Raw genomic sequence first — 21,430 nt, 5'->3', positions numbered from 1 at the left:
AACCATGGAGCCGCAGCAGCAAAAGTCACAGGCAGGTCACGTTTTCTGGGAATTTTTGTTTATTGCCTGTGACCTGTCCATGACTTTTGCTAAAAATAACCATGACAAAATCTTAGCCTTACCTATAAGTGAATGAGGCAGGGGATTGCAGGAAGAGAAAGGAAAGTCTTGTGGTTAAGGCACAGTTAATGTTGTTCTGGAGAACTAGATTCTATCCCTGCCTCGGCCACAGAGTTCTTATATAGTGTTAGGCAAGTCACTTAAACCAAAGTTTTCACAGGTGGTCATAACTGTGTGTTCCTTAATTTCTGGGTGCCCAACTTGAGACTTCAATTTGAAGAAGTACTGCGCACTCACAGCTGCAACTGAATTCAGTGCGAGCTGTACTTTGAACATGGGAGTGCCATATAAAGCTAAGAACTCTGAAAAATCAGGTTTCAGCTTGCTCAGATTGTGCAGCCAAAATTAGTGTACACTTTTGACTTTAATCTCTCTGTATTTTAGCTCCCCAACTGTAAAATGAGAAAAATATCACCTCCTCACTGCACAGAGATCATGAGCATCTGCATGCATCACAAACGCTATACTGATGAGCACTACAGAAAAGCCCATGGGGAAATTAATAATTCTGTCTTTAGAGCAGGCTTTGAATAGTGTGGAGCAAATAAGGCCTAGGACAACACAATGAACACAAGGACAAAACAACACACTGATTAGCTGCTCATTAGGTGAGCACTGTTCATGCTGTATACTGAATGATGCTAGGGTCTTGTGGAAAAAGCAGTATGTGATGACATAATTAAAGACCAGGAGGTTGCACAGGCAACTTTAATTGAGGCATTCCTTATTTTTTGTGTGCCTGACTTTACAACCTTATTATTATTATTTTAATGTAAATTTTGTGTAATATATGTAGATTATTTATATATCACACATGCGCTATACACATTTACACATATATAAATAAAATACAGTTGGTATTTTATATATTTATATTCTACTGCTTAAGTGTTCAAAGCTCTAGACATTATACTCTCCTCAGTCTATGAAGTCTATTTCTATAACAAATGATTTCCAATGTATCCTTAATTCACCTTGTCAAACAGTACTGCTTTCCCAAGTCTGCCTCAGGGTCCTGCTGACGGATTGCTCTAATTGCAGTTGGTGCAGTAAAAAAGGCAGCCACTCTATGCTCTGCTAGCACACGGAAGTAAGCACCAGCATCTGGCGTTCCCACAGGCTTCCCCTATGGAGAGATTAATATAAAATGTCATAGGATAAAAATATTTCATAATTCCTTGACAGCTCACGACTTGAACACGTAGCAATAGCAATCAACACATCAACAACTGTATTTCAAAAACACTTTAGAAATACCTTTGTCAATATACAATGAGATTATTCATATGCTATATCATTAATATCACAAGCTGGAGTCATGTTTCAGAGTAAACTCAAAAGGTTCTGAGCTCAATCTCCAACTGTGCTCACTTAAGTGCTAGCTGCAGCTAGGAAAAGTTGGGGGAGGGATGTGTGTTAAAAGGAGAGCCACAAAAGAGCTGTTTCTACAATGGAGACAGAGGGAGTCAATTCTGCACCAACCCTGGTCCTGGAACAGTGTAGAACAGCTTCAGAGTCCCAATGGGCTGCATAGGCGGCATGTATTGGAGGCTGGGGGAGGCTAAGTGTCCCCAAACCTCTGCTAATGCTCCCACTACAACCCCAGTCACGTTGAGGGGCTTGGGGCTCCTCTGGCCTGGCAGGCAAGAGCAGGGGTATAGAGTGGAGGCAGGACTTTGGACGGAAGTGGCAGGGCCTTGGGCAGAAGGGGTGGGGCAGAGGGCTAGCCTCCCCAAACTGGGGGTTCACATGATGGGCTGGTTCAGCACCCAGGTATCCCTGGAGCACAGCAGCAGCCACTCCAGCCACATTCCCTTTCTCCCAGTTACATTGTCAGTGCAGAGGCACAGAAGGTGGTTATGATATTTTGGGGTTCACCCAGAACAGCAAGGAGTTCTGCAACTGCCTGCCCAGTAACTTTGGGGTGTCTTAATGCTGTCCTGCTATGGCTCAGATCTCTGACCAGCAGCCTGCCCACAAGCACAAGGCCTTACCCTGACCTCCATCAGCCTAGTTACTCCTTGCAGGGTGATACCAACAGCCCATCCAGTCCCAAGTCTTCCCAAACCATCCTCCCCAAATTCTTAAGTACCAGACACTAGGACTGTTCCCCTATGGTTTGTCACCCCAAAGGCATGAAACCAACCCCCCAGTTATCAGTTCACTGTTGCACTCACACATCACACAGTTTGCACAACCAAGACCTGCTAGGCGTAAAAGGTTTATTTAATAGAAAAACCACGGATTTAAAGATGAAATAGTAAGGAAAAGCAAACATAGACAAGTTCCACAGAAAATATGCAAAAACACCTGCTGGCTTTGCACTTCCATATTAGATAAAATCTCTTTTCTAGAATAAGGTACCTTTTCTCTTTGAACAGTTTCCCAGCATGTCCCTAGTCATAGTGGGGAATCCAGTGTTGATAGACAGCCTCCTGCCTTCGAGACTGTCCCTCAAATTCAAGAGGATTTCACTTCAAATCAGGGGTAGTCAACAGACGGACCATGGGCAAAATCTGGATAGTCAGACGCTTTTGAATGGACCCCAAAATCTTTTTATTTACTTAGTATTATTTTTATTGGTATTATTTTCTCTGGAGTCTGGACCTTGACTATACCTTGACCAAGAAATTTGGACTTTGACAAAAAAAAATAGTTGACTACTGCTGCTTCAAACCCCTTCCATTTTAAAAGGTTTGGGAGGTTTTTTTTCCCTACAGTCACTACTGCTATACAAAGTGGGGAAATACCCAATTGTCTCAATGTCTTTCCATTAACATTAATGGTCAACCACTGTCATTTCCTGGGCTGGTCATGGTCACTTGAAGCTGGTTTTGGGTAAAGAACGGGCTTGGGTTCTCTCCCCTCTTGGCTGCTCCTCCGCCCTATTGTGAGGCGATGATAAAACTGCAGTACCGATCAGGAGCACAGTTTTCTCTGTACTTAAACACCTAGGTTCATAACCACAGTCAGTATACATAGCTCATAGTGACCAAGTCCAGAACATCACAAGCTTTCATAAAAGACCCCACTCAATTCACTTTTATAGTACAACTATGCAGTATGCAACCAGTTGGTCCCAACTGCTCATTTTGGAGGTTCAAACCTTCTGTTCTCCCACTGGGGTGTCTGGACACGGATTGTCACAGTGGTAACGTAGAATTCAATTATGCTGGCTCTTTGCTACCCAGGATTCCCCTCACTTTGCAAAAATCCCCAGCTGGCTGCTCATACTGGCTTTCTGGCCCCTTCATGCCACAAAAAGGCTGGAGAGGGGGCAAGAATCTGTCCCTTTGTATTTTGGTGTGCTACAATAGCAGCTTTTTACTAAGCACTGACTTTCCATATCTCAAAACGTGTCAGGGGAATAGTAAACAACAGTAACCAGATGTGACAGATTGCCCAGCATGGCTAGGGATAAAAAGCACCAATCATTTTCTACAGTGCTGTAAATAAGGAAACCAGGTGGCACACAATCTTCTAATAAAATTTTTATTGCTCCTGATTGCTGCAGGGAGTGAAGGTCACCATACCTGTTTATTTTAAATGATAGAGATTAAGTAAAAACAGAGTGACTTTTAGGCAAAACTCTACAGCTATTGCCAGGGCCTTTTCACTAGAAAGATCACACTTAGAAGATGAACTTTCTGTATCACACAAACCAAGTCAGGAGGTATATACAGCTTTCATATTGAAAATGCCACTTGCATAAACATTGGACAAGAAGCCACAAGTGCACAGCAAGCATTTGATTGTTGCAAATGTCACCATATTGTCACCATGCTGCACTACAGCACTCAAACAAATGCATATTACAAACTCAAATCTCCACCATCTGGTATAAATGAGAATTTAGAGTGCATTACATATATATGTACATATTGTGATAGCATTTATCTAGACAATCAAGTCAACCGTGTTAGTCTAAGTGTCTTAACCATTCAGTAGCTGAGTGAAGAGCATTATGCAAGTCAATGACAAAGTCCAAGCAGTCCTTGTTAATGGATGCAACCTACAAATGTGACCTACAACTTTTAACTGGCCACAGGAGCAAAGGATGAGTCACAAAGACCCCACTTATAGTCATTAGCAGCACATCTGATTACTCTATGTCTGAAGTGATTGAGTTTTACCCAAAGATGGTTTTACCCACTTAAAATCTATCTTTCTGTAGTTAATAAATCTATTTTATATTCTTTACCTAAAACAGTGTGCTTTGACTGAAGTGAAAAATCTCAGCTCAGTTAACAAAGGCTTTGTGAATGTCCTCTCCACATCAAGGGAGGGGCGGACTGGGTAATAAATTCATACTGGTTGAGCTTTTGACCACAGCAGGACAGTACAGCTCTGGGGTCATAGGCTGGGGAGCTGGGGATATTCTGGCTGGAGACTCTCTATTGTTGGTTCATGCAATGACTGGCCAGAGCATTCATGAACACAGCTGGGTGTGGTCCCTGCCTGTGAATGTTGGTGAGAGTGCAAGCTTGGAGGGGGTTGCAGCTTGTCACAATATCACTGTGTGAGAGGGAACCCAGACTGGTATGGCAGAGGGATCAGCGGTACCCCAGTTCTAGGTTGCACCCTGGGGGGACCCCTCACACCAGGTTTATATCTCCACTTTTTATAATAATGAGTCATCTCTTTCATATCTGCACTCAGACAGGAGCGCTGGAACCTACGTAAAAGGGGGGAGTGCCCTCAGTGCTGGAACAGTGGCCTCACCTCTTCCCCGAGGCCCCACCCGCTGGCCAGGCCAGAAACTGGAACCAGGCTGTAGTAAGAGCTGCCAGCCCCAGACCCTTCACCTGCCCGGGGGGGAACAGGGTGCCCAAGAGCAGACCCTGGTCCATGTCCCCACCTCCATGTGCCGGCCAGGGCAGATGGAGGACCTGGAGCTCCCCACAGTGGCTCAGGTTCCCTGGGCGGCTCTTACCAGGGCCTGGCTCCCAGCCTGGCCAGGGCCTCAGGGGGAAGAGGAGCAGCAGGGGGCAGAGCCCCATGATGATTGGGGACTAAGGCCCATCTCAGCCCCCACCCCACACGCACACACACCCAGGAGGTGCTGGCGCTGCCATGAAGCACAGCCCCTGAAAAGTGGGTGGGCATGGCCCTCCCACTATTAAAAGTGTGGGAGCCATGGTTCTCCAAACTCCCCCCTGGTTCTGCACCCCCGCACTCCGAACTTCTAGGTGACAAATCCTGGTCCTGTATTGCCAAGCAGATGACACCTTTGTAGTTAAAACAACTGGCACTGGTATTAGGAAGGTTGTAGGATAAATATAAAATTAAAGAATTCAAGTTAGCTTATTGGTTAAGGAACTACATACGTGTTTAAAGAAAGGCCCTGATAGCAAGTAGAAGGAAGGCCGTGAAAATAATGAGTTATAATGCCAAAAGGAATGAAGTAGGGAGAATATCTGATTCAAAGACTAAATAATGAGATAAGGGGAAGTTTCTAAAAAGAAGACCTTTAACCGACGCGGGTGACTGCAGATGCTTTTAAACCAAACAAAGAGAATCTGTCTTAAAATGAGCTAACACAGATCTTTTCCCACCCCACATACGAGTTTTATCCCCTATGTGAACCCAGGTGCAACAGGAAAACAGTTGAACAGCAAGAAGGAAGGGAGGAAAGTGCTAGACAGGGGATATAGTCTAACACTCAGCTCAGGCCACACAGTCCGATAGCTTTTCAGGCAAGGATGCCACTGAATTTCCTCTGGGAACTCTCCACTATCCGTTTCTTTCTATCTTATCAATTTCTCTATATCAGTATCTTCCTGCTCACTCCTATGCCAATCTATTATCCTGCTGACCTCTTCTGTCTCTCTGAGCATTAGGACCCTGTTTTCTTCTGTTTCCCTTCCCCAAGTGCCACTTCCTCCTTGGGCATTCCCTCCAAAAATGGTCAGGGTTATCACAATGCCAGCATCCATCCGCTTCCTCACTTTGATCCCACATCCATCATGATCTGGGCTGATATTTCCATGGGAACTTGCACTGGGCCTGAATCTTCACAGCCTCCTTAAACTGATCCAGTTCACCCCATAATTCTAACACTCCCGACACTGTCTACATGACCCATGACTCATACGATGGTGTCTCGACCTCCCTTCTCTTCTTCCAGAGAAGACATACATCCTAGCACCAGTACCTTGAAAACTAAAACTTCCAATCTCCTCCCCAGTTCCATCTCTATAGCTAGTTTGATAGTTTCATCTAATCTTTGGGTCTTCCCCATCCGGAGCTGTAGTTGCATCTCCCCACTAAAAGCATAACTGACTAACTGTTCTCAGGCTAAAGCATCTTGCATCTCAGAGCCTGCTTATGGGGAAGCGTTCACAACCAATCTCCTCTGGCTTCTTCCTATAGTTGAGAAAAGCTGCCCAATCTCAGTCAGTGCATGCTGCAGGCTCCAAAGAATGTGTAAGGGCATCTGTTAAGACACTTAGGGTACGTCTTCACTACCCGCCGTATCGGCGGGTAGCAATCGATTTATCCGGGATCGATATATCACGTCTCGTTAAGACACAATATATCGATCCCCGAACGTGCTCACCGTCGACTCTGGAACTCCATCAGAGCGAACGGCGGTAGCGCAGTCGACAGGGGAGCTGCGGCCATCGATCCTGCGCCGTGTGGACCCCAGGTAATTCGATTTAAGATACTTCAACTTCAGCTATGCTATTCGCGTAGCTGAAGTTGCGTATCTTAGTTCGATCCCTCCCCCCCCCCCCCCCCCGCAGTGTAGACCAGCCCTTATAGTCCTATCAAGCCTTACTGCTAAATCCTCATCCTCCCTGTCTTTCCCTATGAGCAACAGTCTCAGGAACTTCAGCTTAGTGGAATCAGCTCACTCATTCAGACTGGCTGCCATTTCGAACTGTGCATGCCGATCACTCCGCTTTTGTTGTTCTCTACTATATGGGACTGGGTTAAATCCAGGCCATGCTGCCCTTCTTGGAGGTGGCATAGAATCATAGAAGATTACGGCTGGAAGAGACCTCAGGAGGTCATCTAATCCGACTCGCTGCTCAAAGCAGAACCAACACCAACTAAATCATCCCAGCCAGGGCTTTGTCAAGCCAGGCCTTGAAAACCTCTGATGGAGATCCCACCACCTCCCTACATAACCCATTCCAATGCTTCACCACCCTCCTAGTGAAATAATTTTTCCTAATATCCAACTTAGACCTCCCCAACTGCAACATGAGACCATTTCTCCTTGTACTGTCATCTGCCACCACTGAGAACAGCCTAGCTCCATCCTCTTTGGAACCCCCCTTCAGATACTTGAAGGCTGTTATCAAATCCCCCCTTACTCTTCTCTTCTGCAGACTAAATAGGACCAGTTCCCTCAGCCTCTCCTCATAAGTCATGTGCCCCAGCCCCCAAATCATTTTCATTACCCTCGCTGGACTCTCTCCAATTTGTCCACATCCTTTCTGTAGTGGGGGGCCCAAAACTGGAGGCAATACTCCAGATGTGGCGTCACCAGTGCCGAATAAAGAGGAATAATCACTTCCCTCAATCTGCTAACAGTGCTCCTACTAAAGCATATCTGACCCTTCCACCAGGAGTGACCCCTCCTTCCAAGTCACTCATTTTCTTCCCTTCAAATGCTAACAAAAAGAAACCTCTCTACAATTAACAATAGTTTATTTTTTTAAATAATGGTCTGGATCGCAGACCTCCACTTGCCTCACTTGCAAGATAATCACCACAATCCCAACTGTGGCATCAGTTTGTGCTAACCACACCACACTTTGTGCTGCAACGTGTGCTGGCTGATGTCCTAAGGTAGAAACACCTTCATAATTTGTTGAGGGATGAAATGACAACCTGCTCGTGGTCTCTCCTCCTATGTGCATAAGCACAATGAATGTCATTAAATTGGTGATCAAATGTCCCAAAGAGGCCTACAGGTCAGCAAAGCAATGGCAAAAATAGCCCCTTCCAAGTCAAACCAGACACCGGCCCTTCACTGCATATAATGCAGTTAAATATCAAGGGTTTATCCAGCACAAAATGCAACTACCTCACAAAGATCCTATGAACTGACAAAACTGACTGGAGGAAATGTAAGTTCAGTGAAAAACCCATCACTCCAAGATCAACAGATAGACCCGTCTTAGCAGTCTTCCATCCAAACAAGGCCTGGCAACCTATGCCAAAGGTGATGTGAAGAACCCTATACAGGTACTCCCTAACACAACCTCTAATTCCATCGCCATCCAGGTCAGCGACTTGACGGTAGTGAATGTCTATAAACCTCCATTAACAAACTAGTCCTCTCACAGTGCTTCCACCTTCAAGCCATCCCACCATCACGTAGGCGACTTCAACAGCCACCACAATTTGTGGGGCTATGACACCAATGATTGCACAGGAGAAAAATTGTCATCACCGGCAGTGGCAGAAGACCTTTGCCTGCTCTACAATGCTAAGGAGCATGGCACTTTTAGGTCAGCACACTGACAAAATGCTATATGCCTGACCTTTGTTTTGTGTTGCAAGAAAACAACAGCCACCTTTTGCCATCAACAAGGCTAGTGACAACTTTCCCAACAGCCAACACAGACCCCTTGTGATTCAGGTCAGCCTCCAGATCCTGCTATTTTGAAGCCTCAGTGAAACTTTGAGAAAGCAGTATGTCCAAAATACGGCAGACAGAGACATTTGTGAAGTGGATCCCTCCGACCCCTGCCAATTATCACCTCATTAGCCTAATAACAGTTGCCAAAGCCAATATTCCCAGGTGATACAGAAAGGCTTTCACCACCTGCTGGACATTAGAGAGCAAATAACTGCTTTGGCAGTATAAGGCAAAAGGAAAACTGAATACGGCAAAAGCCTTGAGCCTTTCCCTGCAGCCATATTATGAGAGCAGCAGCCATGAGCCAAGAAGCTGAAAGTCACATCCTCACATTCCTCCTAAATTCTATCAAAACAATGTAATATCAGGCTGGTAAGAAGGCACCCTTGCTAATAGCGCCCACCATCACCAGATAAGCAAGGAATCTCTTAAGATGTTTAAAGAAAACTTTGCTTGATAGCACTCTGTTTGGCAAGGAATCACTTCTCAATAGTTCTGATTGTAAAACCCATACTTCCATTGTTTTGCCTTTATGGTCCCTACTTTTCTATTGTTTATCTTTATGGTCTCTGTCTGGTTCTTTGATTGTTTCCATCTGTTGCATAATTAATTTTGCTCAGTGTAAATCAACTATGGTGGTGGGGTATGATTAATTAAATAATTGTTTCATAATGGGTTAGGATTGTTGAAAATTACCTTTTTATAGTACTTTGGTTAAGGTACAGCTAAGCAGGATTCGTTTCACTATATAAAACTAGGGTCCAAAAGAAAGCTCTTTGGAACCAACTCCAGGACACAGCCCCAAGATCAGAGCTGCCAGACCGCAACACTCTGCCAATCAAGCCATGCAGAAACTGGAGTCCTAGGATGACCTGATCCTGACTGGCCAGCAGGAAAAGTTCATCTGCCTTATTGGGAGTGGTGAGCATTGTATGCTTAGCGTGTGCATTCTGTTTTGGTAATTGTTAATAAATAGAGGTTAAGGATATTACTGTGTAAGGCTCTTTCACTGGTAAAAAGATCCTGCAAACCCGCAGAAGAGTACACCCTGAGCCCTAGGGATTGGATATGGGTAGGTGCCTTTCCCCCAGAACCCTAGGAACTGGGAAAGGGTGGGGGTGCCTAAATCAACCAGATTATGCCTTGAGCCCTAGGAACTGGGTAAAAGTGGGTGCCCTGGAAAGTGTGGGTATCAGTGTCTGATCTTTAAAAGGGAACAACTTTTACCACATACTAAGCCTACATGTAGCTAATGTTTGGCTGAAGAAGATGATGGTTTTAACAGAGTTAAACATAACATGAAGAAAAGTAGATAATGTGATGATAGTTACATTATATTTGAATTTTCGTGTTTCAGTATTACTGAGGAAAGTCCATACCCAAAACATACCACTCGTTTTCAGGGGTTAGTAAATGCAAGCATGAGGCCAAGGAAACTACAGAGACATTTAGAAACTGAACACCCAGAATTCAAAAAACAAGAGCAGCTATTTTTCTTTTGGAAACAAGAAGAATTAAAGCTTGGGGGAGTGACAGGGATGAGAGAAGTCATGTGTAAAGAAGCAACTGTTCCACAAAAATGCTTTAAATGATCTTGTGTTGTGGCCAGGTGAATTGCAGAAGGTAAATCTGCACACACCATTTACCAGACAATTCAACTTCCAGCAGCAATAGACATGTAGAATTATGACTGGGGAACAAGTAGCCATGGTACTGATAACCATTTTTATGTCAAATAATACCATCTACCAACACAATGATTATCTTGCAGAAAACATCCAGAAGCAGTTGACAAAACAAGTTAAGAAGAGGCAATAGGGTGCACTGCAGCTTGATGAATTCACAGACATAGCCAACATGGCTCAGCTTCTGTTACATATGAAATTTGTCAAAGCAGGTATAATAGTTGAAGACTTATTTTGCAAAGAAATCCTAAGCTGAACAACTAGTGTGGAAATTTTCAAGATCCTTGATTAATTCATACTGGTTGAAGATCTTAACTGGGCTACATGTGCTGGGCTGTGCACTGATGGGGCAGGACCATGATCCAAAAGAAGAGTGGGACATGCAGGACAAATAAAGTTGCAAAACCATCTGAACTATAGTGTCCTGAACTCTTGAATCTAGTATCCTAAGTCAATTAAAAAAAAAAAAAAAAAAGGAAAAAAAACCCACTGTACTTGGTTGTAGGGAGCCACCAAGTTTTAAAACATCTGTATGGGAGCCATAGCACTAAAAAGTTTGGGAACCACAGCGCTAAACATTTAGAGCCAATCCTCCATTATCTCCACGGTTAAGAAAGCGTTCCCCCCAAAGCAGTCATTCTTTGCTGGCCCAGGATAACAACATCCCAAATTTCATCCCAAACGTACGTTTATTTCATGATAGCACATGATTGCCCACAATCATGCAAAGACCCATAAGCATCTAACTTAATGCAAACACATATATGTATTTAACTATATAGTCCTGTTGCCTTTAATGGAATTATGTATACCAGCAAAAAACAACAAGGAGTCTGGTGGCACCTTAAAGACTAACAGATTTATTTGGGCATAAGCTTTCGTGGGTAAAAACCTCACTTCTTCAGATGCACAGAGTGAAAGTTACAGATGCAAACATTATATACTGACACATGAAGAGCAGGGAGTTACTTCGCAAGTGGAGAACCAGTGTTGACAGGGCCAATTCAATCAGGGTGGATGTAGTCCACTCCCAATAATAGATGAGGAGGTGTCAATTCCAGGAGAGGAAAAGCTGCTTCTGTAATGAGCCAGCCACTCTCAGTCCCTATTCAAGCCCAGATTAATGGTGTTAAATTTACAAATGATGAGGTCCACGGACCCCTGGGGGTCCCCGAGGGTAACCCTGGGGGTCTGCTAGCCCCGCTGATCAACTCCTCCCCGTCCCTCCCAGCGCCTCCTTCATGCCAGGAAACAGCTGTTCCCCAGCGTGAAGGAGGTGCTCGGAGGGTGGAGGAGGAGCAGAGAACCTGGGTCCACGCCACTCCCAGAAGCGGCCAACACGTCCCTGCGGCCCGGGGGAACAGAGAAGGGGGTCTCCGTGTGCTGCCCCCAGCCCGAGCACTGGCTCTGCAACTCCCATTGGCCGGAAACTGCGGCCAATTGGAGTCGCGGGGGCAGTGCCTGCAGGCAGAGGCAGCACATGGAGACCTCCTGGCCCCCCGCCTAGGAGCAGCTGCCAGAGGGATGTGCCAATCGCTTTCGGGAGCCGCCCAAGGTAAGTGCCACTTGCCTCACCCCCTCCTCCATCCCAACCCCTTCCCCAGCCCAGAGCCCTCACTGCGTACCCAAACTCCCAGCCCAGAGCCCGCACCAAACTCCCAGCCCAAAGCCAGCTCCCCGCACCAAACTCCTTCCCAGAGCCTGAACCCCAACCTGGTGAAAGAGAGTGAAGGTGGGGGACAGCGAGCAACGGGGGGGTGTGGAGTGAATGGGGGCATAGCCTAGGTGAAGGGGGCAGGGCAAGGGCTGAGCAGGGAGGAAATTGCGGGGTCCCTGAAAAATTTTAAATGGGGGTCCTTGGGTTGCTAAAGTTTGAGAACCACTGATGTATACGATTAAGGTGCATAAGTCTTTGCAGGATTAAGGTTCATGCTAGGTTCAGTTAATTTTATTTTGAAGTAGTCTCAGAAATTTTAAAAAGCAACACATCTAAACATAGCACTAAGATGGTAAAATGTCAAACAGTGATAACAGTGACTTGAAGTAGAGCCCTATGTTGCTCCAACACATGTACATCCCATCAACACAAGTTAGTCCAATAAAAGATATTGTGTCTCTTTCAAACATTTACCTCATACAAAACAGTTGTATTCCCATGCAGGAGAGGTGCATAACAAACGTAGGAATGGCCAACTACCCAGCCTAAGTCAGAAGCTGCCCACCATACCTAAAATAAAATAAAAATTGAATTCAGTTTTTTTGTTTTTTAAAGGAGTTCCAAAAAGTTTTAATACACGCAACTACAATTTAAACAGTACTTACCTCTCCAGGTCTGAGTCCATATATAGCTGACATTGTCCAGTTCAACATAACCGCATAGCCACCTGTTGGTCTAACAACACCCTAAGTGAGAAGTAATTTAAAATTAAGATCACTTAAAAGGCAAACACACATTAAATCTCTATTAAAAAAATCTCATTACTATAAATTAGCTAGAATATTTAAAGTTGTCTAACTTCAACTTTGACATCCTTGCCACATCAGAATAATATAACAGCCCAATCCTACAAATATTTGCTCATACAAGTAGTCCCATTGAAGAAAGGCCAAGTACAGATTAAAATTAACTTTTGCATTATTACCTGGAGGATCAGTTCAAAAGACAGAACAAAAAATTAGATCTGATCTCAATTATTTACAGAACACAACCATCACCCAGCTAAAATCCTCTCTTTAAAATCAGTTTTCCACACATTTACAAACAAAAGTTATAAAAATTTAAAATAAAAGAAAATGTAATGCAAGTATGTACAGAAATTAATCCTCTCCTTCTCTTCAGTAACAGAACATAAGCACCATGCTATGGAATATTATATATATATATTTTGCTATGGAATATTATATATATATATTTTGCTGTCAACAGCATCTTGCACAGTCAGTTACGTTGAGAACTAGAGCTGATTGAGAAATTTCCAACCACACAGGCTTTCACTGGAAAATGCTGATTCATTGAGCCCAGAATGTTTCACAAAAATATACTAGTCTGACAGATTGGCTATCTGGCTGCTATTTCACCAGTGCTGTACAGCATAGGGCAGAAGAAAAACTGACAAGAATCACGATCAATTTCATACACTAGTGGCAGAGTCCTGGGGAGATAGAATAGAATGTGTGGGTTGCAGGAAATTTTGAAAAAAAGGTTTTATTCTGGTCTGAATCAAAACTAAATCAAATTTCAAAAAGTGGAAATTTTCCCCTAACTGGAAATTGTGAGTTTTGGCCAACTCTATTGACATCTAAAAGTTGCTTCTGGGATGCAGTTAGCACAGCAGTTGCTAGAAATTTTGGAAGAGTGGGGATCACAGGACCTATGGGCACCTACTTATATAAGCTTAGCTGTAATACCCCACAAATAACGTTGCCATTTCACCTAAGTACTTTATTGTAATTCTCCAAAAGAAGCATCATGCATTTGACTCCTCTGTGCTTTGATTAACTGGATTGCTATCTGTTTGTGAAAAGCTCCTAGTCACTGAGAGTAGGTAGCGTTCCTAGCCTTTTTAGTTGGATTTCACCTCAAAATGAATAGGCACCTGGAAATCCTTTCCCCCTCCCCCCCCCGCCCCACCTATGTCCTTTCATGCCAGTCATTGCCTCTATTTTAAGATTTTCTTTTCTGTTCTCTGCCCCCATTTCTCCATCTTATTTGGTTTTCTTCTTGTTGTGCAATTGTATTTTTAGCTATTTATCTCAGGTTCTGCTCACTCAATATTTTCCTCCACCTATCAGGCCATCCATTATGTATTCCACTGACCACACCCAGCCACCAGCACTACACAGCTCTCTTTCCAACTTGTTACGATATAGAAAAGTTTTTGCAGTACCAGAATGGGGTAAGTGAAAGGGATGGAAAAAGCACATAGCTGGCACCTCTGGACCCAGATTTCTCACTGACATGCCCTTACCCTACTCCCACCCATATCCCACTCCCTAGAATTGGTAAATCAAAAACAGTTTAGAGTTAAGTGTCATGATATTAAGTATCAGAGGGGTAGCCGTATTAGTCTGGATCTGTAAAAAGCGAAAAAGAGTCCTGTGGCACCTTACAGACTAACAGATGTGTTGGAGCATAAGCTTTCGTGGGTGAATACCCACTTCGTCAGATGAATGTAGTGGAAATTTCCAGAGGCAGGTATAAATATGCAGGCAAGAATCAGTGTAGAGATAGCGAGGTTAGTTCAATCAGGGAGGATGAGGCCCTCTTCTAGCAGTTAAGGTGTGAACACCAAGGGAGGAGAAATGTCTCATTGAAAGGTGACATAAGGCCAGAAAGAGTTAATTAACTCACAGACTGACAGATATTAAGTGTCTGTTTTCCACAAAGATATAATGGGCTTTCCACTTAGACAGTCTTTTAGATGCTTCCTCCACCCTCCCCCGGCTCTCCCATGAGGGGAGACCTTTTTACTGTGTTTGAGAAGACACTTAAATCTGCATCATATGTGATTAAATGGAGTATTGCTTCAGACATTTTACTGAAGAAATACTCCTTTCCTTTGCGGTAAGAAAGTTCTAACACAAACCCTATGGGCTACTGCTTTAGTAATGTACAGTTTCAGACTGATCTTAGCACGAGTCAGCCAACAGGCAAAGGTGAAACAGGTTTGACATTTAATCTTAAAATAATGAGGGACAGCAGACAAAATGTAAAATTTTCATTAATTCTTGGATATCTTAAGTTTTTGGCTAAAGTTCCTGGGGGTTGGGTTGGGGGAAATTGGAAAAAATATACAAATGAACACAGGAAAAAATGTTAATATAGCAATAAAGTAGCTAAGAAAAAAGTTTGGGGCATTCTGTGTTCTGCTCAGCATATCAGAATTCTTCTAAAGATAGATAACTGACTGAATTTGAAAAGCTAAAATCTTCAAAGCATATGTTGCCTTAGTTGTCTAACCTTATTCAATCTCAACTTCCTCCATTTAAAAAAAAAAAAAAAGAGCATATGAAGATGGAACTAGTCAACATTACACCTGATTCCAGTTAAAATTCATGGACTATTATCTGATCCTCCTTTATTCAGTATAAAATAAACAAGTGATCACAAAGTAAACACTGTTGACCAACCTATCACTAAATTATTATATAAACATATCACACTGCTAATATAGAGGGTGCATACATAGATAAGAAATATGTCCCTTCTCCTAAAGAATTTATATTAAACAAACATTTAGATTAGAATGCATTTTATTTTATGTCATTCACATTCAGATCCACTAATATGATTTATTGGAAGACAATGAACTTTAAATCTTAACAAGTTAAAGTAATGAAATGCGAGTAAATGAGATCAAAGCAGTTCTAACAATGCTTATCATTCACTGAGGTGAGCTTTGGCAAACATTTTCAGCCTTTCAATTAAATGCTCTCTGATATGGAACAGAAAATAGTCTGGTCACAGATATTTATACTAAAGATAGTACCCTACCTTGGGCAAGCCAGTCGTTCCTGATGTATAAAGAATGTAAAGTGGATGATCTGAACGAACAGCAACACAATCATGAGGCTTGGCTTTTGCTATTTCTTCATCCCAATCAAGGTCACGACCTGAGACTAGAGGAACAGTTCCCTATACACCAAGAAACACGGAAATATTCAATGAAATTTAATCAGATGGAATAAAAGACAGTGGCTCAAAAGATATTCAGCATCCAGTCTCCCATATGGATACCTTGAACAAAGCTAGTATACCTAATCTCTCAGACACAGAAGCTCTACTAGCTAATTAAAAGTTATTTAAATCTCATGACACGAAAGATCTCAATTAAAATGCACAGCAAAGCATATTTGATTAAAAAAAGAAAAAAAAGGACACCAAGACGACACGTAAAAAGTTAATAAGCAAGAACAACCATAAGTTTACCAAGTGAGGTCGACTGTATATGAGAACTTTCTCAGGTTGGTGCTGTATCATCTCCAGTGCTCTTTCTAGAAGCGGCATGTATTCCACTCTCCTTCCTGGTTCTATCCCAAAAGTTGCAGTTACAACAAGTTTGGGCTAAAGTAAAGAGGATCATAGAATATAAAAAATGTTTGCCATAAAATTATTCAGTAAATAAAGCTCTTACACACAATACACACATTTACTTCATTTCTAAGAGAACATTGTACTCTTCACACATACAAGTTTGTATATTTTTTTAAATGATTGTTTAGATGATGTACTCTTCATTTACACTGGGAGTGAGAACATTAAACTGCACAAATTAAAGTCAGGGCACCTTTGACTTTACAACAATATACAAAATGTTTTGACATAACTTCCAAGACCCTGCCTCCAAAAATTAACTAAATCAAATTTATATTAGTCCTATTCCAAGAAGTAAAAGTCAACTAATAGTCAGACTCATCTTATTTAGAACAGAACCAATCTTCTCTCCTCTGAAAAACTATAAGCACAACAAGAGTGCTCTTAGTTTGTACTGTGCAATCTCACAATCTGACCAAGCTAGTTTATTGTGTATATTACCAGAAATCTCATGATGGAGGCAGTGGCCCCAACTCTATAGTTACGGATGCGTTGAGCTTTGAACTTAGAATGGGAATTGAATAGCTTTCTTATGTCTGAATAATACAGTGTACCATCTCCAAATGTGTTAGTAAAGGAAATTCATTAATTAGTTTGAGTTAAAAAAAATTAAAAATCTTTTTTAAATGAGCTTTTTAAAAAAAGTAAGTTCAGCATTTTGTCATCTCTCTCTTTTTGACCAGAATAACCTCAACAACAGAATAAGTCCTGCTTTCTGATGTTGAGGTGAGAGGGATATGCAAACCCTCTTCCCTCTGAAATCCCCATTTACTACCTTCAGTGTAGGCTACACACATTCCTGCTTGTCCCCAATGCATCCCATCTTGCCTTCCTACTGTCCAATTTGTCTCTGGACTTTCACAGATAATCAAGGTTTTTAAAATTGAATAAAATCAATTTTCTTTAAAAAAATCAAAATTTGAAAGTTTCATAACCTTCAAGCTTACTTATATGCTGATACTTTATTTTTTTTAAATATTTATGCAATGTGTTATTATGTATGTGTTTGTAATATTTCTTACACAAACGGCAGCGTTAGTACAGACAGGGCATCAGACAGCACCAGTGCTTTAACCATCTTGTCATCCATATCTGCTCTCAGCCAGATTAAATGAAACAATGATTGAAATCCAGCATCTGTTCTACCATATTTCAAAAGCTTCAATTTTCTTCTTGTCAGTAGCATTAGTTTCCCAGAATTCACATCCATAAGTTGCTATGAGAAAAATAAAAAGCTTATTTTTTTCGTAATGACTTATGGATGGGATTCCTTGGAAACTAATACTGCTGACAAGAAGAAAACTAAAGTCTTTAAAATGTGGTGCTAGCAAAGACACTTGTGCATCTCCTGGATGGAAGAGAACAAGTGCTTATTTTAAAAATATTACTGAAGAGAAGTGGAATCTGCTCTCAGAAATCAACAGGCACAAACTTATGTACTTTGGTCACATCAGGCATAGAAATAGAAATAATGCAAGGAAGTTATTATGGAAGGAATGGTGTTGGGTCATCATAATAGGGGATGACCAGCAAGGAGATGGATGGGTAGATGGTATGTAGCAGATCATTGGGAAGTCAGCTGCTGAGTGTGCAAAGTTAGAATGTCTCAAAAAGGCTTCTGAAAATTCTATGCTGTCACCACTATTCAGACATAAATAAACGGACTTTACTACTGCTACTACTATCCGAGCTACACTGAGCACTTTTACCATAAGACTTGTGATTATTTGTTGTTCTGGAGTAAAGTTGTCACATGAGCATGTCAGCTTTATTATTTTTAGTAAGTTTCTAGCCCTCATGGATGTGAAGAACAGCATGAAAACATGAATAGAGAATGATCTAAAGGATTAGAAAACAGAAGACCAATGAACAGAACCCTCACATTAAGAAGCTCATGATTTTGTGGATCTGACTCGTAATTTGGGACTGGCAATACTACACGCTCTCTGTTGCTTCCACTAGTGGAGCTGCATTGGTGGTAGTGCAATGACGGGAAATTTTAAGGGCGGGGGGACAGGAGGGAAGACTAATGTTTACATAGTTTTACTAGCCGGACTAGCTGCCACGGTGTGGGCATATAATCCATATGAGATAGGACTGAAGAGGAGTTGCAGTCAGGTATTCTGTAACATTCTACATAAAAGCAGATAGATCATATTTAAGGATATGATTTTTTCATGGAGATTGCAGAAGTCACAGAATCCATGAGGCCTCTGTGACTTCAGCTCGTAGCGGCTGAGAGCTGCAGGGTCCCCCCGCCACCAGCAGTGGCTGGGAGTTGTGGGTACCCACACTGCCTGAGGTGGCAGGGGCCCCCTGCAGCTCCAAGCCATCACGGGCAGCAGGGACCGACCCCGCAGCTCCTGGCCGCTGCAGGTAGCGGGGGGGACCCCAAAGCTCCCAGCCACCACAGGTGGCAGAGACCCCCTGGAGCTCTGAGTCAGGGCCCCTGCAGCTGCCCGGCCGCTGCAGGCAGTGTGGAAACTCTGTAGCTCCCCACTTTGTCACAGATGTTTTTAGTAAAAGTCGCGAACATGCCAAGGGCTCCAATTAATTTTTCTTTATTGCCCATGACCTGTCTGGACTTTTACTAAAAGTATCTGTGACAAAATCTTAGCCTTAATCATACTATAAGAGTGGGTAATAAAGGTATATACAGTTGCTTTTAAAATCTATGGAAGAGTGGACTTTTTAAAAAACATGTATTACAAAAATAAATAAATAGTTCTTTAAACATAAGATTGGGCTGCCATTATTCTGAGGCAACCATATCTCTTAAGTGCCAGGCTCACCAACTTAGTGCCTAATCACACAAATGGTCTGATCATCATGATGATAATCAGGAGTAGCCATTGATAGATATATCTGTGTGCAAGAACAGTATCTTGCTCAGAATAAATCGGGTCCCTTATTTTTGTTTTTTTCCACCAAAAACCTCTGGAAAATTCCTGGATTTTGAAAAATCCAGTATTTGTATTTTTCCGGTTTCTACTCTGACTTTGTCCCGGCTTGAATTCTCTGGACACGGCTCCCTCCTCGGAGACCCCACAGACCTCCTCAGCATGCCTGCGCAGGGAAGGTTAAATTGTCCTGTTGGTGGCTGCTGACGCTGCACAGTGAGGGAGTGAGATAGGCAGGGAGCCTGCCAAGACAACCAACTGCTGCACAGATAGGCCGCAGGGAACAAGAGGCTGCACTCATGAGTAGTGGCCCCCTCCTGACCAGCTCCCCCAGGACTGTAAGGCATCTCCCTTCCCCCATCCCCACCCCCAACATAAAAACAGCCATATTGGGTCAGACCAAAGGTCCATCTAACCCAGTATCCTATCTTCTGACAAGGGCCAATCCCAGATGCTTCAGAGGAAATGAATGGAAGGGGCAATCACTACTGATCCATGCCAAGTCATCCACTCCCAGCTTCTGGCAGTCAGAGGCTAGGGACACCCAGAGCATGGGATTGCATCCTTGACCATTTTGGCTAATAGCCATTGACAGACCTATCCTCCACAAATTTATCTAATGCTTTTTTTAACCTCGTTATAGTTCACAATATCCCCTGGCAACAAGTTCCACAGTTTGATTGTGTGTTATGTGAAGAAGTAATTCCTTTTGTTTATTTTAAACCATAAGTGCCCCTGTGAATAGCTGGGCCTGGAAACCCCCTCCCCATGCCTGCTCCTCCCCATGAGTGCCCGGGCACTCCCTTTCCCTGTAATAGCCCCTGTGAGTAGGTAGGCCCAGGAATGCATCACCACCTGGAGAGGAGCCCCAAGCCACAGAGTCCCTTCCACTTCATTTGCCAGACATAGCCTGCTCCTGCCCCTGCCCCTGGACCAGGAACAGGTCACTCCAATCCCCCTGTGGTCTGGTGGAGCAGAGCTGAGGAACTCATGATGCAAGGAGAGTAGTGGCAACCCCCCCTGCTGCTGGTAAGGTCTGTATATCGGTGTCAGGCAACCAGCAGGAGGGCAGGCTAGCCTAGTGATTGGAAAAAGTCTCAAGCCTAGTGGTCAGGCATCAGGACCAATGTTAGACCCTGGGACTAGGGTCAGAGGCAGAGGCAGAAGCTGGAGCCATGGGTCAAACCAGAGGTCAGAAGCTGGAGGAAGCAGGAAAGCAGGCAGAGAGGTTCAAGGTAGTGGCAGGATCGAGGCAAGGCAGGAAGATAATACAGAAGCAGTCACACTGACAGCCATGAGCATTGAGCAGACAGCGAACTGCTATTGGCCTAAAAGCTGGCCTACTGGCTTCTCCAGCCAAACAGGGAATGGGGCCAGTCAGGCAGCCTGCTGCAGCCCAGCTGTACTGATGAGGTTGCCTAGAGACTAGCTCTGCTGCAGGCCCTGATTGCTGACCAGAATCTGCTCTCTCCTGACACCCAGCCCCTGTGCCCCTAGCTGTGACAGGAAAGATGATGATTTTGGGACGGGGTTTTGTTCAAGTACTATTTTTGGAAGAAGCTTCCCTGAGATACAGTGAAGATCCCATTTCATGCTAAAATGGGTTGAAAATGAAAAACTGCATCTGAATGTCTATACCGCAATTAAACAGACTCTTAGCCGGAGTCAACTGACATGGGCCAGCTATGGGTGTTTAACTGCAATGTAGACATACCTCAAGAGGCTTCAGTGACTTAAAGCACAGCATCTGTAAGCTGTACTTCCGACCACATCATATTTTAAGTGTCCTTGCAGTTTTCCTTTTAAATTTTTCGAAGTATTAAAATAAGATGCCTAAACAAATAGTGTGTTTAAGATCTAACAGACATTTAATGGCCATCAAAAAATTGGCCATCTTATTTCAGTGTAGTGAAGTATATATATGCTCCACTTCAAATGAGATGAGGCTACAACAAATGCCTGTACTCCCATTCCATATCACTTCATCTCAATTAACTAATGTCCATAGCACAGTCAATATCTGAGAAGACTAACA

At 43.2% G+C, this 21,430-nt stretch overlaps 1 protein-coding gene across 1 annotated transcript in view; it reads right to left on the bottom strand.

Moving 5' to 3' along the window:
* ACSS3 (acyl-CoA synthetase short chain family member 3) overlaps nucleotides 1-21,430 on the bottom strand; it is a 118,873-nt gene that overhangs the window by 64,675 nt on the left and 32,768 nt on the right. The window contains exons 4-8 of the mRNA XM_005279151.4: nucleotides 16,331-16,465; nucleotides 15,896-16,036; nucleotides 12,724-12,804; nucleotides 12,533-12,628; nucleotides 1,095-1,246 (exon numbers count right to left, since the gene is read on the bottom strand). Of these exons, the coding sequence (XP_005279208.2) occupies nucleotides 1,095-1,246; nucleotides 12,533-12,628; nucleotides 12,724-12,804; nucleotides 15,896-16,036; nucleotides 16,331-16,465 (605 nt within the window). The remainder of the gene's footprint in view (nucleotides 1-1,094; nucleotides 1,247-12,532; nucleotides 12,629-12,723; nucleotides 12,805-15,895; nucleotides 16,037-16,330; nucleotides 16,466-21,430) is intronic.

Source organism: Chrysemys picta, chromosome 1, assembly GCF_011386835.1.
Source record: "Chrysemys picta bellii isolate R12L10 chromosome 1, ASM1138683v2, whole genome shotgun sequence".
NCBI lineage: Eukaryota > Metazoa > Chordata > Testudines > Emydidae > Chrysemys > Chrysemys picta.
The sequence above is the reverse complement of the archived record's forward strand: the minus strand, read 5'-3'. Positions and strand labels throughout refer to the sequence as shown.